This window comes from Chelonoidis abingdonii, chromosome 1, assembly GCF_003597395.2.
Source record: "Chelonoidis abingdonii isolate Lonesome George chromosome 1, CheloAbing_2.0, whole genome shotgun sequence".
Classification (NCBI taxonomy): Eukaryota; Metazoa; Chordata; order Testudines; family Testudinidae; genus Chelonoidis; species Chelonoidis abingdonii.
Window position 1 is genome coordinate 251104933 of NC_133769.1, and position 18303 is coordinate 251123235.

The 18303-nt window shown below is 41.6% G+C and overlaps 1 protein-coding gene across 1 annotated transcript in view; it reads right to left on the reverse strand.

The window, feature by feature from the left end:
* Positions 1-18303, reverse strand: part of AFF3 (ALF transcription elongation factor 3) — a 492261-nt gene that overhangs the window by 23243 nt on the left and 450715 nt on the right. Inside the window, exons 12-14 of the mRNA XM_032765391.2 lie at positions 16569-16690; positions 13388-13589; positions 10534-10658 (exon numbers count right to left, since the gene is read on the reverse strand). Of these exons, the coding sequence (XP_032621282.1) occupies positions 10534-10658; positions 13388-13589; positions 16569-16690 (449 nt within the window). The remainder of the gene's footprint in view (positions 1-10533; positions 10659-13387; positions 13590-16568; positions 16691-18303) is intronic.

The following is an 18303-nucleotide window of genomic DNA, read 5'->3' on the forward strand; positions in this document are numbered from 1 at the left end:
CCTTACCTGTGTATCAAACTTTTTTATTTCCGAATATCTCAATATTGATATGGCTATAGACTTCTTCAGCAAAGCAGAGATGAGTTACAACACAGACTATATCCCTCACATTGCTCTTTAAAAGGCAATAGAAAGACTGCCAAGCATCAGCGCCAACTCAGGAACCTGGGTGAATTCTCATTGGGATGAGCTGGAATAATGTGCCATTATATGAAACCAACTCCTCTTAATGAGAATTTACCCAACTATACTGACAGGGTAGCTTCATCAAACGCAGCTGGAACCAGTTCAACACATTCTCAGTCACATTTAGCTAGTCACCTAGGCAGTGCCATAGAATCTAGTCATTTACAAAGTAAAAAACCTCACCGAGAGTTCTGATAGTACAAAACGGACAGGCTTTTTTTTCCACAGTGGTATGCACATATTCATGATTTTCAAGGGCAATCTCAGGACCATGTCTGTGGCTGGATTAAATTTATCAAACAATTTGCTACTGTCCACATGTCCTTTCACTGGTATTACCACCACTTTCTTTAGTAACTTGTCAAAAGCCAGAAGGAAATACAGCATGCCCATTACTTGTTATGTTGCTTATGATCACAGCATGAGGCAGCATGGCTTTAAGCATTATAATCACTCTCCTTCCAATAGCAGCCTTTTAGAATTTCCGGACTGCCGACATCCTAAGAATGGTGTTACTACTCAGGTGAAATGCAGGTTTGTGTGTGTGTTTCTCTATGTACTGTATTTATGTGCCAGATTACAATGTGTTTGAGAACCTCCCTTTACCATCTCGGTCATCTGCCATCTTCCGTGAATTATATTTAGTCAAGCAGATAATTTAGCAAAAGAAATGTAATTTGATGCAAGCAGAAATTAATCATACAAAGCAAATCAATAAAAGCATTACTTCACAAAATAATCTAGCAGTATTTACAAAAACAATCTCTTTGGAAGTCAACATAATTGGATTTACCAGGTACTACATTGCTTAGATTCCAATACACAATTTTAATTATAACTGCATTCAAACACACATTTTTCACCTATTTTGATATATTGTGTAGTTTTGAGTTTTATTTGCATAATTTACCATTTGTACATTATTTCTCGCTGTGTATGGTGCTTTATGAGGATACATTAAAAAAGGTAGTAAAAGTTCAATGAACCATCAAAACTGTAGCCAAGTGCATATTTTAATGTTCTTCAGAGATAGCATTACTGAAGTATTATAAAAACCACACTAGTGCTTCCATAATGTAAAACAATTGCATGTAATAAAAGCAACTTAAATCATAATTCTAAATGCAGGGCCAGATTCACCCGAGGATTGTGTACTTTGCAACCCAGGCACTCAAGGGTGGTTGTGCTGGAGGGGGCAAGGAGGGCATTTTAGAGATCTAATCAGGGCTAAATGGAATCCATCAGTACAGGCCACCCTAGTCCTACCCCTCCTAGCCCATCCCCAGCCTTTTTTGAGGCAGCACCAGCAAAGCTCTGAGCCTTTTAGGTTGACTGCACCATTGCACTCCTACTCCGGAAGGACTTAAAAAAATCAGGTAAGAGAAAGAAGATCACGTAAAGACAAACGAAAAAATTCAACTGCTTAGTATAAATGTGAGGAGGGCTACTCTCTGTGAGCAGCTGGTAAGGAGCACCATATTTATAACCCTTTCAAATGACAGATCTCATAGGCATTCAAGGGAAAAATATGGCTGTTTCCAGAATGATAACAATTAGGAATCTTGTACTAGCATTTGATTTAGGCCAGGAACAGTGGAAGAAAACACGTGCTTAGGCACTCAGGGATCATGATATAAAAACCTAGCTAGATAGGCTAAGTACACAGTTCAGAAGCCCATAGGAGAAGTTGTAAGCGGGGAGGGTCTCAGAGTCCGGGCTCCAGCCCTAGCCTGAATGTCTACACTGCAGTTTCTAGCCCTACAGCTTGAGCCCCATGAGCCCAAGTTAGCTGAATGGGGCTCCGAGACTCGGGGCTGCAGGTTTTTTATCACAGTGTAGACATCCCCTTAGAAATATCTGACCACCAAACATCTCTGCCCCTTCTTCTGTGCTTCTCATTACATACAGAACAGCCTCTGACCTGATCCGGGAGGCCACTACCTTCTCCTCAAGGTATACCTTTGCAGAGAAACTTATCAGTCAATTAATGAAGTGGGGGAGGAGGAGGAAGATGGAGATATTTGTCACTAACTTTACTTAAGTAAAATAATAATTTTTATAATTATGATTTGTATTATAGTAGCATTTGAAATCCTAGCTTTTTCCACTTTGTGTGGGACTAGAGCTGGATGAAATATTTTGGCTGGCACTTTTTGCCACTGGAAAAGGTAGATTTAGATTGACCAGAAGACTTTGTGAATTTGTGTTGATTTCACTGAATTGTTTGGCCTAAAGAATGCCCCCTCCAAAAAAAAACAAACCCAGAAAGAATCAGAAAGTTTCATTTTACATTTTCAAAATGAAATGTTTTAATTTTTTGGTCCAAGATGACTTTTGTTTTCAAAAATTCCTTTGTTTTTTAAACAAAAATAACCAAAATTTGTTTTAAAATGGTCAAAACAAAAAATAATGTGACTCAAAATGGATTTTTGTTTTACTGTTCAATTCACCAAAATTTTCGTTTCTGTTTGAGCTAAAACAATTTCCCTCCCATCCCTGATATTTTTGAGTTCCTAGAGAATTGAAAAACCCGTTATTTGGCCAGCTCTATTCCTGAGTCCAGTCTAGTGCACTAACCACAGACCCTCTTCTTTATATGTATGTAGAAAGTTTTCATAGCTGACTATACCTCTCTCCCAACTTATATATGTCTCTTTTCTTCTTGGATTGTGCTAAGAACTGTTCATTAACATAAAAAGATGTTGTCCCTGCACCAAAAAACGCACAACACCCACCCTGTTTCAGTGAGGGGATGTTTGATTGTGGTCCTGAGAGGAAAGAGAATGGAGTGGCAGATGTGGCTGCTCTGGTTCCTCTTCCCCATGCCCCCTGCACCAAACACAAGTGAGCGGGGAGCGAGGTGTGCGTGTGTGTGTGGGAGAAGCGGTTTCTCTGCATCTCCCTGTTGCTATTATCTGGCCTATGGAGCTGAACAGAGAATTGATTATGTGTCTTGCATCCTTCCTCTTATAGTATGTGAAGCCCTCAGAGCATGCAACAGCCATCCTGCTGCAGCTACTGCTCTGCCCTATAAATGATTAGGAACAATTTTTTCCCTTGGGTCAGGTTTGGCACGGTGTCCAATTTTTTTTTTTTTTTTGGCCTTCCTTGCAGCAATGGGAAAACCTGATTTTAAGTTAATAAGGAGCAAGGGCATGACTTAAAAGTTGCACTTGAGTTTGTAATTTCATTGCAACTTGCAGCTGGTATCCAGTGCAGGTGAAAGGCTCAAAAAAGGCCAACTCCCAGAGATAAACACGAGGCCTGGGAGACATATGGTAGATCCTATTAGCCTGAAGAAAGCAGGGAAGCCCTTAACTCTTCACAGACGGAGGCACCCTTCATGTGGATGCTAATCTCCCCTCACTGGGAGAGGGTGAGAGGATTGAAAGGTGCTAGGGGTTAGGCTGAAGGGGGCCAAACCTGAATATTGATTGTCTGGTATGGAGGCCATTACATTTTGCACTGGACCCAAGTAAATGTAAAACCCTGGGGCTTTTTTGTTATTGTTGGTTGGTTTTCATTAGGGAGAAGAGGAATCTTAAACTTAAAAAGTTAATAGAGCTGCAGTCTTCTGCTTTAAAATCCCTCCCAGTGTGTCTGTTTCATGCTCCTGTATGTCCCGATCAATAGATTCTGGACTGGAGCCTCGAGGCCCCGCTGTAACATAAATATTAAATAACAACAGCAGCACACCAAAAACAAAACTCACATCCAGCATATCTAATGAACAACAATCTTAAGTATAGTCTGCAGAGTAACCTTTTGTAAATGCTGAGGATGGCTGATAACATGTTACCTGCTCTCCTGGACCAGACAGGATGTTTGGTAATTTGGCTGAAGGCAGCTTTCATGACTGTCTATTTTATTTGGCTCAAAGGTGCTGTATAAATAAATAAAATGCATGACAATAAGAAAACAGTACAATAAACTTTCAGGAGCAGCAGGGCCAGTGTCCTCCAAAGGATACCAGTACAATAGGTTAGGATGAGTTTGTTCATTTCCCAGTGCAGTAAATTTCTAAATCAGTAAGAGAGACTCTTTTCAAATGCACATCTGTCACAGTAAGTCCCAAATCCTGTCCTTCCCCTGCAATTCCATTGCACAGGAGAGAGAGAGGCTCTATTTCAGAAATGTGTGCAGTTTGTGCATGGCTGTGTGCCCTATAGGATGAGGCAGGACCGCTGCTGGTTCCTTTGGCCATTCACACCATTTAGAATGGGCATAAATAGTTGGTGCCTGTGGACAGACTAAGCCCAGAGCCCCTGGATCAGAGCAAGTGAGACCAATCCACTAATTAAAGAGAGCTGGGTTACACCTGGGCCTATAGAGCAGGGTTTCTCAAATAGGGGTCACTGTTTTTGTAGGGAAAGCCCCTGGCAGGCCGGGCTGGCTTGTTTACCTGCCCCGTCCGCAGGTCCGGCCGATCGCGGCTCCCACTGGCCGCGGATTGCTGCTCCGGGCCAATGGGAGCTGCTGGAAGCGGCGCAGGCTGAGGGACTTACTGGCTGCCGCTTCCAGCACCTCCCATTGGCCTGGAGCAGCAAACCGTGGCCCTTGGGAGCCGCGATCGGCTGGATCTGCAGACGGGGCAGGTAAACACATAGGCCCAGCCCGCCAGGCGCTTTCCCTACACAAGAGGCGACCCCTGTTTGAGAAACCCTGCTATAGAGGTTGCTAGTGGGCAGCTGGAAAGGAAGGACTGAGACAGGTTGTCCCCTGGGGAGGGGAAACCCACACTGAAGTGGAGCTAGCTCCTGAGGTGGGTCCCTGGAGCAAGAGAGCAAAGCAGAGACTGGAAAGCTGACAGGAGCTATAGTGCCAGCGACCCTTGGAAAGGATGGCCCTGGAGCCTGGGGCCAAGAATGGGGTTAAAACTATTTTCTGTTTGTTTGATAACCCTTGTTAAAAGAAATAAACCTCCTAGAAAAGACTGGGCGTGGCAGTGCATGCTTTAGAGCTGGGAGAAGTGACAGCCCTGGTGACAGAGTCCTATTGCTGTGCAGTGTAGACGCAACCCGCTTGAATCAGGTCCTGAGAGTCTGCAAAAAGTATTCCACAATCCCATGGGCCAATTTCCATTGTGCTTGCCATCCTAAGACTCTCCAATCAACTCAAGTGAAAACAGAAGCCAGCCCACAGGGTGTACAGCAGTAGTTCAGTGAGTCAGTATTAACCCTTCCATTGTCCTCTGACCACTGAGCTGCAAACGCACCATCAGAGAGCCTTCTGTGTTTGCAATGGAGACTGAGCAGAACAAGCCTTTTGCAAAGCGCACTGCTTCATGGTCATGGGAGCACAGCCAGATTTTGGTGTATCTCTGGTCTGAGGTTAGTACAACTGTGGACTGACGTAAAAGTACCAGGAACGATCATGCATACCAGCAGACAGAGAAGGAGTTGGCAGCTTTGCAAACCAGTGCCCGGTGCAGGAAGTGGATTAAGCAGCTCAGGATCAACTATTGGAAGACCAAGAACCAGAACTGTACCTCAGGCAGCTCCCATTTTATGAGGAGTTCGACTGGGTACTGGGCACTGCATCCAGCATGGAGCCAACCATTGTGCATGATGACCTGGTCAGCTAGGATGATGCCCTGCTGGCCCCAGAATCCAGCATGGGGACTGATGGGAGCCAGCAGCAGGCATCAACTGAGCTCTGACGCTGTTGCTGAAACTGGTTCCAGAGCAGGCTTTGGAGCAGTAAATTCTGGGTCCATACTTGGAGGAGCTGTTTGAGATACCCCCCCTGAGGAATATCCCAGTGCTCAGTGGGCAGCAGACATGGAAGGGACAGAAGACACTGTAACACTGCACCCCATATTCTTCACAGTGATATGATTATGATATGATTATGACATAATCATAATGTATTTTATGCAAAATAAGTCATGTGAGGTGTCATTGGAAAGGTTATGATTTTCTGAATATGATTATCCTATTTGTATGCATGTATCATTTTTGTATCCAAAGTTATAAATATTGACTATGTATCTGTATTTCAAAATGTAGCTACAGATGAGCAATGCCCACTAGGCAAAAGGCTCTCAGTCTAGATGGCTGGCTGGGAAGGGCCCATTCAGGTTCATGTAGGGTGACAGGAGAGCAAATGTGAAAAATTGGGACGGGGTGGGGGGGTAATAGGAGCCTATATAAGAAAAAAGACCCCAAAATTGGGACTGTCCCTATAAAATCGGTACATCTGGTCACCCTAGGTTCATGAGCCATTAGGAAGAAACAATAGGCCTTAGGAGAACCTTATCTCCCACCTGGGGAGCCTTCCTGAGGATACTACAGATGGCCTCCAAGTAATGGCTGCTGAGACACTACTGGGACATGTGACCCATGCTGGACTCCATCTTGGGATGTCAGTATTTTCTCACTGACTGGCATGGGAACCAAGCTTTGAAACAAAGGGTTTCCGCCAATGTTCCCTCTAATTTTTTACATCCATGTGCAGAATGAATTTTCCTCTGTGCACCAATATGGAGGTGATGTGTGGTGTGGGTGGGGCCAAGGGATTCGAGGTGCGTATGGGGGTTGCTCAGGGCGCGGGCGGGGGGTTGGGGTATGGGAGATGAGGGCTCTGGGGTGGGGCGGGAGCTGTGGAGTTTGGGGTGCAGGCTGCCCCAGGGCTGGGGCCAGAGGACTCTCCCCAGCCCTCTCCATGCTCGCAGCAGCTCCGGGGCCCAGGGAGAGACGCCTCTCCCCACGGCAGCCCTGCACATCCCCAACTTGCTCCCCTTCCCGCCTACCTCTCTCCTCTCCTCAAACCCCTGTGGCTGCACGCCTGCATGGCCCTTTACAGCTTGCTGCGCAACTGCACAATTGCACAGCTTAGAGGGAACTTAGGTTCCTGCCATATGCAATAGCTGTATAATGCAGGGGAGTGACATCATCGTGGTTCTTCACTGACTCCCCACTCAAAGAGACTCCTGGAAACACCTGAGGAACAAAGACTGAACTGGGGGAAGTGCTGGACCCAGACTAAAGGGATTTTTAGCCTGTGAACGGAACACCTGGGGATTCCAAGCTGTAAAGCAAGTGCAGCTTGCCCTTAAGAATCTGCAGCCTGCTTGTACCATCACTTAGGGTGAGGATTTGCTATTCATATCCGAACTTGAAGTATATTAACTTAAATTGCATTTTTGTTTATTTGCTAGGTAATCTGCTTTGATCTGTTTGCTGTCCCTTATAATCACTTAAAATCTAACTTTTGTAGTTAATAAACTTGTTTTTGTTTTGTTTAAAACCAGTGTGTGGGAGTCATAACTCAGGGCAGAAAGCATGCAAGTCCATAATGTGGGACCACAAAGCATCCCTGACTTCTGTTGCCCAGGTGCATCCAGCTCCAACTGTGGTAGCTGCACTTTCTGGCTGAGTGCACTGATTCAGTGGCCCCTTGCTGTCATAGGTCCATTCAGGGGAAATGGCTCACCTCTGGCTTCAAAGATTGTGACGAGCACAGCAAGTCACACTAATGCAGACAGCATTGATACCACTAGCATCCAAACAGGTCTGTGGGCATCTCCAACGGTGCCGCATGCGTGTGTCTTTACCCTGGAGGGACAAAGTAAGCTACTCAGAAAGCTCTAAAAATGTAGGCTTTCTTCATGTGAAAGTTCTGGACCCACAGCTCATCATTCCAGGTCTACATGACAATGTGATCCCACTAGTCTGTGCTTGTGGTCTTGTGCCAGAAGCGCTGGTTTATGTTGGCCGCATCAGCAGCTATAGCAAGTGTAATGAGCAGCATCAGCCGCTGTGAGTCTGCCATACCAGAGTACTCTTCCCTCCTCTGCTTTCTCGTCCTTCCCCTGCTCCACCCAAAACGCTCTCAGGTGCCTTTCCTGGGTAAGAAAACGCCATCGAAATGTGCACTAGCGTCTCATGGAAGCTCTGCCCATTTCCTGACACAGGAGTGAAAATGCAAGCAAGAGAACTTCTTGAAAAGGGGTCTCCTCCATGTTGGCTGGCAAGCTGTGCTAGCAGGCTGTTCAAACTTCCTGTAATGTGCAGGGTGGGCAGGAAAACTTTCCCACAGTGCACCACAAGCAAAGGGATAGAGCAGCCACATTTTGGGAGTCTGAGATATGGTTGGTTTGACTCAACTCTGTGTGCTGAGTGTGGACACTAGAGCCCCCACTGGGTTCAAGCCCGGATTAGAACATTCTTAACGGAGGGTTAAGAATCAGTTTAGACCCTCAAACCTCAGGTTCTCTAACACAGGTCATCTGACTTGAGTCCCACTAATCCTAGGCTTACGTTGCAGTGCAGACATACCCATCAGTGTTATTACACAGCCTCTAAAATTCTCTTTGTATAGTAGTATAAGTCTCAAATGGCTAAAAAAATCCTGTACCTGTAACTGAAGTACACCAGCTGGAAAGCAGTAACCTCATATATCCCTTATATGTCACTTGTATGCCTGATATGTTAGATTAATCGATTCCAAGGCCAGAAGGGACCATTGTGATCATCTAGTCTGACCTCCTGCATAACATGGGCCACAGAACTTCCCAAAGTAACTCCTCGAGCATATCTTGAAGCATATTCAGAACATGCAGGAAAACTATGGAAAGCAGGATTTTGCTTGCCATTTTAAATACTTCATTTTAAGCAAATACAGTATCCACAATAGGGACCCTGCTATACAAGTTACTTTTCACTGACCTACTTGTGATCCAATTTATCATTAGATACAACTGCTTTCAATGACCTGAAGAAAACAAGTTGGGAACAAAGTGAAGAGTTCTTCAGTGGCTGAAACAAATTAGAGTGGTTGTTTTAAATCAGATATGTGGGATTCAGTCTCTTCATACTATGATCTTTGATTAAAACAGACAGTATAATCCAAGGCTGAATTACTGTAATTCAGACTTTTGTGCTTTAACAGATGAAATTTCCTCTGGACATAATTTTGGGGCCAATGTTGTCATTAGGGGTACTACAGTAGGTTTAAAATTATGTACCGCATTTCTTCAAATTCCATGATACGATACCATAGGAATTTGAAAAATTCTGTTTGCCATTTTTAATTTGATCTTTCTGAGGTGTGAGTCAATTTTGTTGATTTTGGACATTTGGAATCAGTCTAATCCCCCACATTTTAGCAACCTCCATACATACCAATTTGGAATGCAAGGTCAAGGGCTTCTGGTGATACATAGACAAAGGGCTCAGATGATAGGTGTAGAAATTCTTTACTTAGAAATAGTAACTGCCTATTGTACTATTTGTAAGGGCAAAATTAAGATACATTTGATTTTTGTTGCTTATCTAATTCAGCTTTTTAGATTGCTTTAATTTTTTATTTTTTATGGGCTGCAAATTGCTTAGGGACACACTGCATGGAAGGCACTACACAGGAGCAGTTTTTATCGTATCTCTCTCTCTCTGAAAAGGTTAAGCAGTTTTATTGCAGATGTCTGCCAGAAAAATCACATGTATCACTAATGGAAGAAGCAAGTGATAAAAGCCTCTGAGTTGATAGAGATAGTAAAAAAAGCAGTTTTAGCTCCTGTGACAGCATTCTGAAAAACCACACTGTTTCTTATCAGAAGGTTGAGGAGGAATCAGACTGAGGTACAACAGTTGTATTGTAACTGTTTCTGATTGCATTCTGTCTTCTGATCCATACTGATGAGCTGTTTCCCCAGGAAAACCAGTCTGGGGAGGCTGCTGCAATTTACGCAGAATCACACCCCTCGTATTCAGAAAGGTAAATATACGAAGATCAGGTCATTATAAGGCAACGCGGCTAGTTGAACCAATACGAATTTAAGCTTTATTTTGATATATAACATGGTAAAGTACCTTGAAAAATGAACAAGCAATTTTAAATCCTTTAAATGAGAGATGACTGCAAACTGGAGCCATTTTTAAAAATCCGTTGAACTATAAGGCTGGATGGGGGATTTGAATAAACAGTGTCAAACTCCTTTGGTTTTGGCTTTACAATACCAAACCAGCACAATTCCTCATTTTTCCTCTCTGTGACTATAAATAGCAAGTGACCTTATTAAAAAACACAATGAAACAACACAACCTCTGAAACAAAACAAGCTCAAGACAAGCTCGGGCTCAAGAAACAAAACAAAATGACCTCTTACCAAACTTGATGGTGTACAGTCTTAGTTCAGTGTTTGGAGAAGCAGATGTGTAACTTGCAGTAACAATAACAGGAGTTATACAATTTGTTCAATTTACAATGTAATGTGCTGAAAATGTATCTTATTATGATGGCATTGGCCATGTCTGAGCTCCTGTTGGGCAAGATTTATTTTTATTTCATAAAACATTAGCACTTAAATTGCTTTTTTTTTTTTTATAAAAAGGCATCTTTACTTACATATCATCAAAGATGAGCTTTGTTCTTCTGCAGTCTTTGTGTGCCCTGGATAAAGATGGCCAAGGCTCTGTTTGGGAGTGTGGCTTGTTGCAGAGAACACTTTCTGAATTGATGTGAACTGCTTTCTAGACAACAAACAATACAGAACACATTGAGAAATTGACAACTGCATTAGAAAAGGCAACTAATAAACAATGGAAATTTGTCTGCATTGTGCTGTAAATAGCAAGTTAGTTTGCTCACTATTTCAGCAGGGAATACACATAACTAGCTTGTCACTGATAGTCACAAATTCACAGATATTGCACATAGTTACTGGTAAAGGACTTTAGAGTTTCAAGTGATATGCAGAAGAATCAGAACAGAATTATTAATCACTAGCTGAAGGGCCATAACACAATGAGTGTAGTTATTAAATCATAGACCAGTTGTGGTTATTCTGCATGTCAAGCCATGTTTCAACATCCAAACTGTTTGGGGTTTTTTGTTGTCGTTGCTGTAACTTTTCACCAGTTTGGGCTGTTATTCTTATTTGACAGTAAGTGCAACAGAATAAAATTCCTTCTGCTTGAGACAAAAGAAGGAAATGGAATGAAGGTCTCAACAGAAAGCTTCATGATCTAACCATCACTTCCTGCCTAGCATTTTCTGTAAGTAATCCACACGATCACATGGTCATGGCAGTTAGGCACCAGATGGGTAGATTTGCTAAAACAAAGCCAACTTTGACATTTACAGTTCATGAGCTCTCAGCTTCTGTATGGGACATCCAGATCAGTTCTGTGGGATAGTTTTCAGATGAATAACCAGATACATAGGAATTATTAAAAAGTAGACCAAATGGAGCATTGCCAGGCTATGCAGAAAATCAGAGTGGAATGCAATAGCTAAGGGTGTGGATCATAAAGCAATCACTTTTTACTTCTAATTTCCAACACATTTATCTTTAAGGACTTTAAATTATTTTCCAGATATCAAATACCAGTAATTACAATTCTAAATGAATTCATAAACCAACCTCTAAACGTAGATGTTTCAAAATTTACCTTTACTTCATGATGGAAGAGAAATTGGTTATACCAACATATTAAAAATGCCTTTTCAAGGGCTTTTATATAGTCTATTTTTCAAATACTTAATTTTCTTTCTTTCTTTTTATTAAGTATATTTGTGAGAGACTCTAGGAACACTCACCTAATTTAGAACAACATCTTTAAGACAAAACATCTCAAAGTTAGATCAGAAATAGTTACTTTTTGTCCCCACCTCATTACCCTCCTCTCTTCCCCCAAAATCTGCCTTTTTGGAACAGGCCAATTGCCCCTGAGCAAAAGTGACTTGAGCGGTTCAGGCTAAAGTTCAGTTTACTGGGGTGGGATGAAGGCTCTTGAAGCCTGTAATGCATCAAGACATAAATAATAAAAAAGAATATATTTGGTGAAAATATTCAACACTTTCTCTTATTATTTCTTCTGCCTTTTCATGGAATGTATAAGGGCTAAAACCTTGTTCTCTATGCAGGAAAAGATCATGCAACAGAATTCCTCATGTAGTTTCCTATGGATCATTTCACTGCTGGAGAGGGAAATGCTGAGATTAAACTCTGCTCACGAAACTGACCAATTTTGTGGCCTGGAAAAGCTGCAGATCTCTAGGGACCTGCTGAAGAGCAGGATCATCCACATGAAGGCCCTGTTCCTTTAATCCATCACCAGCCCCCCCACACCCGTGCAGCTGCCTCTTGACTGCATGACAGCACAGCTACTGAGTGCCACACTACCACAAATCCCCTTGGCCTACAAGAGGTGTTCCACAAAATGGAACGGGTGTGTACCAAAGCTATTATCAAGTCCATGATTATTATTAATCTTGGGGAGGTACTGGTGGGAAGTCGATGCATGGAGTGTGTCCATTCCCCTTTCCCATACACAGACCCTCAACTCCAGGGCCGGCGCAAACCATTAGGTGACCTAGGTGGATGCTTAGGGTGCTAACATTTGGGGGGCGGTGACTGCGGCGGCTGGATCTTCGGCCACCCCAGTCGTTGGTGGTATTTCGGGGGCGGGACCTTCCGCTGCCTCTGTTGGGGGCGGCATTTTGGGGGCTGGACCTTCCGCCATCTAGGGCGCCAAAAAAGCTGTCGGTGCTCCTGCTCAACTCTGAGGAGGAGCCTTTGATGGAAGGGGAAGAAGGAGGCAGCAGGAGTAGCAGTCTTTATCGCTCCCTGTATGTGGAGCTTCAGGGTTTGCACTGGTTTTCTCCAGAGAGGAAATACTGGGTTTAGCTTCCTAGCTTAGAAGTTCTACTGTTCATTGGGCTGATTTTGCATTCCTTTCACTTCTAAGACTCCTGTTTCAGGAATCTAGTTATTCAAGAAAGGCAGGATTGGAACGTTTGTCTATTTTGCCACCTCTATCATTTCATGCACAGGTCTGTACATTTATTGGAAATATATTTATGAGGAAAACTATTCCAGGCATGCAAACTCACACAATTTCAGTTCAGAATGCTAAGATCAGCAGCATATTTTTCTTGTACAACTTTTTTATGTTTACAGACGTCTGAGTGGCAAAACATGGAATTCCTTAATTTTTGCCTGTTCTTTACTTCTTGCAAACTTGGCTGTGTACTTACCTGCTCTCTGGATTTCCCTCCATCTCCTGTTTTTCAGGTCATTTTTAATCCTGTTCTGTCTTACCATGTTCCCAATGGAAAAAATCTTACTTAACGGGACATTCATTATTATGTTCCTTTCTATGATATTCTGCAGAGATATCAAGGGCTGTATGAGCAGTGATACAAAGAGAAGAAAAATCAGCCAGGTTTTATATTATGATCAACAACATAAACTTACATTGCAGTCCGTAGAATGTGGCTGTGGCTGGATTTCACTCTTATGTTTTTTGCTGGAGGACATGGAAGGTAATAGACTGCTGCCATTAGGTCTATTGGAAGAAGTTAAATCATCAGTGGAGTATTTGTGTTTTGATGCATCAGAGAGGGGTGAGATGGGTGACCGAAGCATTTTCTCATTTTTATTTATTGGTATCGCCAAGCTGGAAATGGAAATTACAGTAATGGAGTGTCACATAGCTGGCTTTGAGAAAGGTAAATGTTTTATATATTATAGAAACTTTGAATTTAAAACCTACTGGCAGGATGAAGTCTACTGATGTCTGGAAACAACTTTATAGTATCAGGACCGAGAGTTCATTGACAAATTTGGATCATGTTTCTTCTCTTTCCCTCCAGGGTAAAATGTCATTCTGGAGTTACTCTAAAGTCTATGTCAGAGTACTTTAAAAAATAAGGAGATAAATGGGCAATTGCTCACTTTCTTTTAAGGGTTACTTGGAGAAGGAGATGAGGCTCTAAAGTGTAAGTTTAGGTTATGGAGTCCTATTTCACAATAACGTGACAATTCATAAGCCATAGCAATAAAACCATATGTGAATTAAACAGGGAATGTGCTAGAAGACAATTGGGATGTCTCTCTATTCAATGACCAGGCTTTGATCATTCAATTTACGATAATTTGGTGCAGGTTCTGCAGACAAAGAAATAGGTGCTAGTGTAATAGACAAAGAGAAGTATGTTCACAATGGAAACAAGGATATGTGTACTGCTGCATCTTCTAAAAGGGAAAGCTGTGTTACAGAATCTTTTTTTTTTTTTTTTTTTTTAGAGAAGCCACAGATAGAAAAAGCTAAGCAGGTAGCAACAGTGGCAGTAAACTGTAAAGAAACTTTTCATGTGCTAATTTGAAGAAGATACTTCACTGAAAAATTAAAGCAACACAAAGTATACTTTTTTTAAAGGGGGAGAACTTTGCATTGAGCCTAAATTTGTGATTAAGAGAAGAGAGAATATTTTAATACAATACGTTTCCCTGACACATTCCCTTCAATCCTGCCTATTCCTTTGTATGAACATTTCTTACTTCTTTATAGATACAGAATCAGACACTACCTCCTGAATGTGGTTGCAAAAGAGATTACGATACAAAATGCACTTTGTTTTACCACATCGTTTCAGAGAACAGAACTAATTAAACATTCGGCTTCCAAACACTTGTTAATTTATCTTACGAGTCTTTAAAAACTTGAGATGGCAGAAACCATAGCTCACTACTAGAGCTTTTTAGACCTTCATGGGCTCATAAGGCAGTACTTCTAAAGGGTGGCTAAAGGAATTTTTTTGTAATGGCCTATACTTTTTATGAAAGGAAGACAAGGTGAACAAATGTCAATAGCGATTTTTTGGTTAAAAAACAATGGATTTTAATGTTAATTCTGAATATTTAGGAGCTCCTTGCTGATGCTCCAACTTTATTTCCTTTTTTCAAATAGAAGCTTTGCCCTGGTCAGCTGGTTTCATACATCGTTATCAGAGGGTGAGGCGAAAGTAGTCTGAAAAAGCTACTGCTGCTTTGAAGTGCAACAGCACTAGGAAGGATGGTCAAGTGGTTAGGGTACTAAAATAGAACTGAGGATGACCTGTGTACAGTTCCTGCTGTATGAGTTTATGTATGACCTTGGGAAAGTCACATAGTCTCACTGTGCCTCAGTTCCTCATCTGTAAAATGGGGATAACAACACTGCCCTACCTCACAGGGATGTTGTGGGGATAAATACGTTAATGACTGGGAGATGCCATGGTAATAGAATCCATATAAATACCTCAGGGGGAAGAAAGGAAAAAAGAATTGGGGAAGGGAGAATTTAAGAACTTATTTGTTGTCTTTTCGATATACAATTGCTATTGGAAACCCTGCATGCATTACATGTGACATACATTCTATCATTTTTAGAAGGTGTGGAATTAATCCCAGGAAAAAAACTCGCTCAAACAATGTTAAACATGTCAGACTGTGACACTCATTTTGAGAATGTATGTGATGTACAATGTAGGACAGTAATAGTATACATGCATCCAATCAGCCACAATAAATTACACCACTACATGTAATATTTTCACTTTATGTAACATATGTGAGTTATAGGATGACAGAGAAGCAGAATGCATATTTCTGAATATGCAGAACATTTGAGATTATTCCTTTGCATTTGTTCAATATTATAAGAGTTGTTCAGTTCCTACAGCGATGAAAAGAAGAGAAATACTTATACATAAATGAATACCAGAAATACTAATTATTGTTGAATATTAGAGGTTATATAAATTACAAGGTACCTCTTTGCACTTGCACTATAAACTATAATAAAAAGGGATTTTTTAAATATATCAATGACCTGCATGTACTAAGCAGAATGCAATTGGACTCTAAGAAGATACAGGACTCAAATTGCTTGCTGGCAGTCTCTGAAAAAACCAGGCATGATTGAGATGACTGATTGATAGTATGGCTGCTTGCACAAATCTCTGCAAACAGATAGGTGGATTTCCATCACTCATTTCATGCTTTGCATCCTTTGGAAATGTGGCTGTTTTTATAGTCACACAAAGTTGTGTGTCCTAAACATACCAAATAGTTTGGAAAATAACTTGCCTGTAATCTTTAGATCGTCTTTCCTTAAGGTATGCAAGAGTTGAGAATTCCAGGCATCAATTCAAGTACTTTTCTTCACTTTGTCCTCAGAATACATAGATTAATTATTATATTTAAACTGAGATATATAAGCAAGTTCTAATTTTGAAACTTATAACAATGTGGTGGAGGTAAAAAGGACTAAGGATGGTACCCTAGTTGAACTGATGCCCAGAACATAATGCTTAGGAATACTGTAATGTCTCAGTTTATCCTCCTGTTGTTGCTATAATTATTTAATCCAGGATCCAACCACTTGGAACTCACAACTTCTTTATGTAACAGAACAAAAATATTAGTACAATTATGCCAGGAGTAGATAATTCGTTCATTATACCAAAAAAGAGAGAAAATGCATAAGGATAATTTTTACACATAAAATGTGATAATTAAAAAAAATCTGTTCCATCAAATGCCAAACAACACATCGCATTACGATTCAGTTAACTGTGGAGACTGAATTTTAAATAACAAGGAAAATGCATACCTATGTTCATTCCTGTTGCAATGATTTGCTGTTGAAATACCTGGGGCAGAGGCAATTAATCGTGAAGAACACTCTCGCTCTAAATGACTCTTCTTGATCTCCCTGTCTTCTTCATTTTCACACTGAATGAAGAGAAAAATGATCATCTATTGAATTTTATAGGTGACACAAGTCCCATGTACAGAAGCAAAAGATTGCTGGGTATTACAGGAAATTAGGGCTTGTATTCTGGTGTATCCTGGTATTAACAATTATTTAATTTTATTTATATAGTCCATAGACTATACAGACATGCAACAAGATAGTTCACTGTCCTGAAATGGTTAAAATCTTAATAGACAACCTACAAGCAAAGGAGTAGGAAAGAAAATGTGACAATTATTTTTTAATCATTTCTCTCCTTCCATCTCTAGACATTATCTTTTTATGTCTTCATTTTTCTACATTTCCTCTACATTTCTTCCCCAAACCCACATCTGGTTTCCTTTCACTCTATTCCATTTTCACTCCTACTTTCTTCCATGGGTCTTATGTCCCTTGTCACCGTTTCATAAGTCCTATGATCTCTCTCCTTCCTAGAGGCCCCCCAGACACTGTTATTGCTTCCCCTCCCTCCTATGAACTCCATAGCCATTTCCAATGTTAGCACCGAGCCAATCTCCAAAAGTAATTAAGTTCTTCCTGTTACTCATTGGGTGGGCTTCACTCATTGCTTTGCTACATGACAACAGCATTCTGTCGGTTTTACACATCATAAGCAGGGATGCTTTTAAGGCATTAATATTGTGTCTACAGCTTGGCTCTCATTCATTAGGAATGATGATCATCCTACATCTTTAGGGGAGAGGGATAGCTCAGTGGTTTGAGCATTGGCCTGCTTAAACGCAGGGGTATGAGTTCAATCCTTGAGAGGGCCACTGAGGGATCTGGGGCAAAAATCAGTACTTGGTCCTGCTAGTGAAGGCAGGGGGCTGGACTCAATGACCTTTCAGGATCCCTTCCAGTTCTAGGAGACTGGTATATCTCCATTTACATGCTTTGTGGTCATGTTTCTAGTTTATCCATATTTTTAGGGGAATGGTGGTAGTTGTAGTGGTTAAGCCTGTTTCTGCTTATGCCACTTTGCCTGCTATACCCTTCTGACATTTATCTGTAATTGGTGACATGCTGTTTCCTTGTCTTATGCTGTTTATTCTGCTTTTTCATCATGCCTTCCTGTCTTCTGTTGGGTATACAATATAGCAACATCACATTTACTCTTCCTATGTCATAGTGGCACAGCTATGCTTTTGCTTCTGCTACTCTTTGACCATTCCTGGTCACTCTCACATGATTACTGCATGCTACTTCTTGGGCAATGCATACTGGATGAAATGCAGACATTCCTCTGAAATAGGGAAGCTCAGTGGGCCTCTGTATGATGTCTGAGCTGTGTTCAGAATGGCTCCTGGGGTCAGATCCGCACAAAGGGACTGTACAGCTGCTCTAATTGGGCAGATGGGGATTCCCACAGCATGGGGAAATCCTCAGCTGGTGTAAAGCTGGTGCATTTCTATAGTGTAGGGAATGTAGGTAAGTCCTGGCTGCAGGACAGATGTAACCAGATTGCTGCTGCACTGTGGCTATCCCTCGCTAGTGCAATGGCTGCTACAGATGGCATCTGTGGATGCAGACCAGACATTCTGGACTCAGTTATACCAGTGAAAGCCCACTGAGTTAAACAGGATTGCACTGA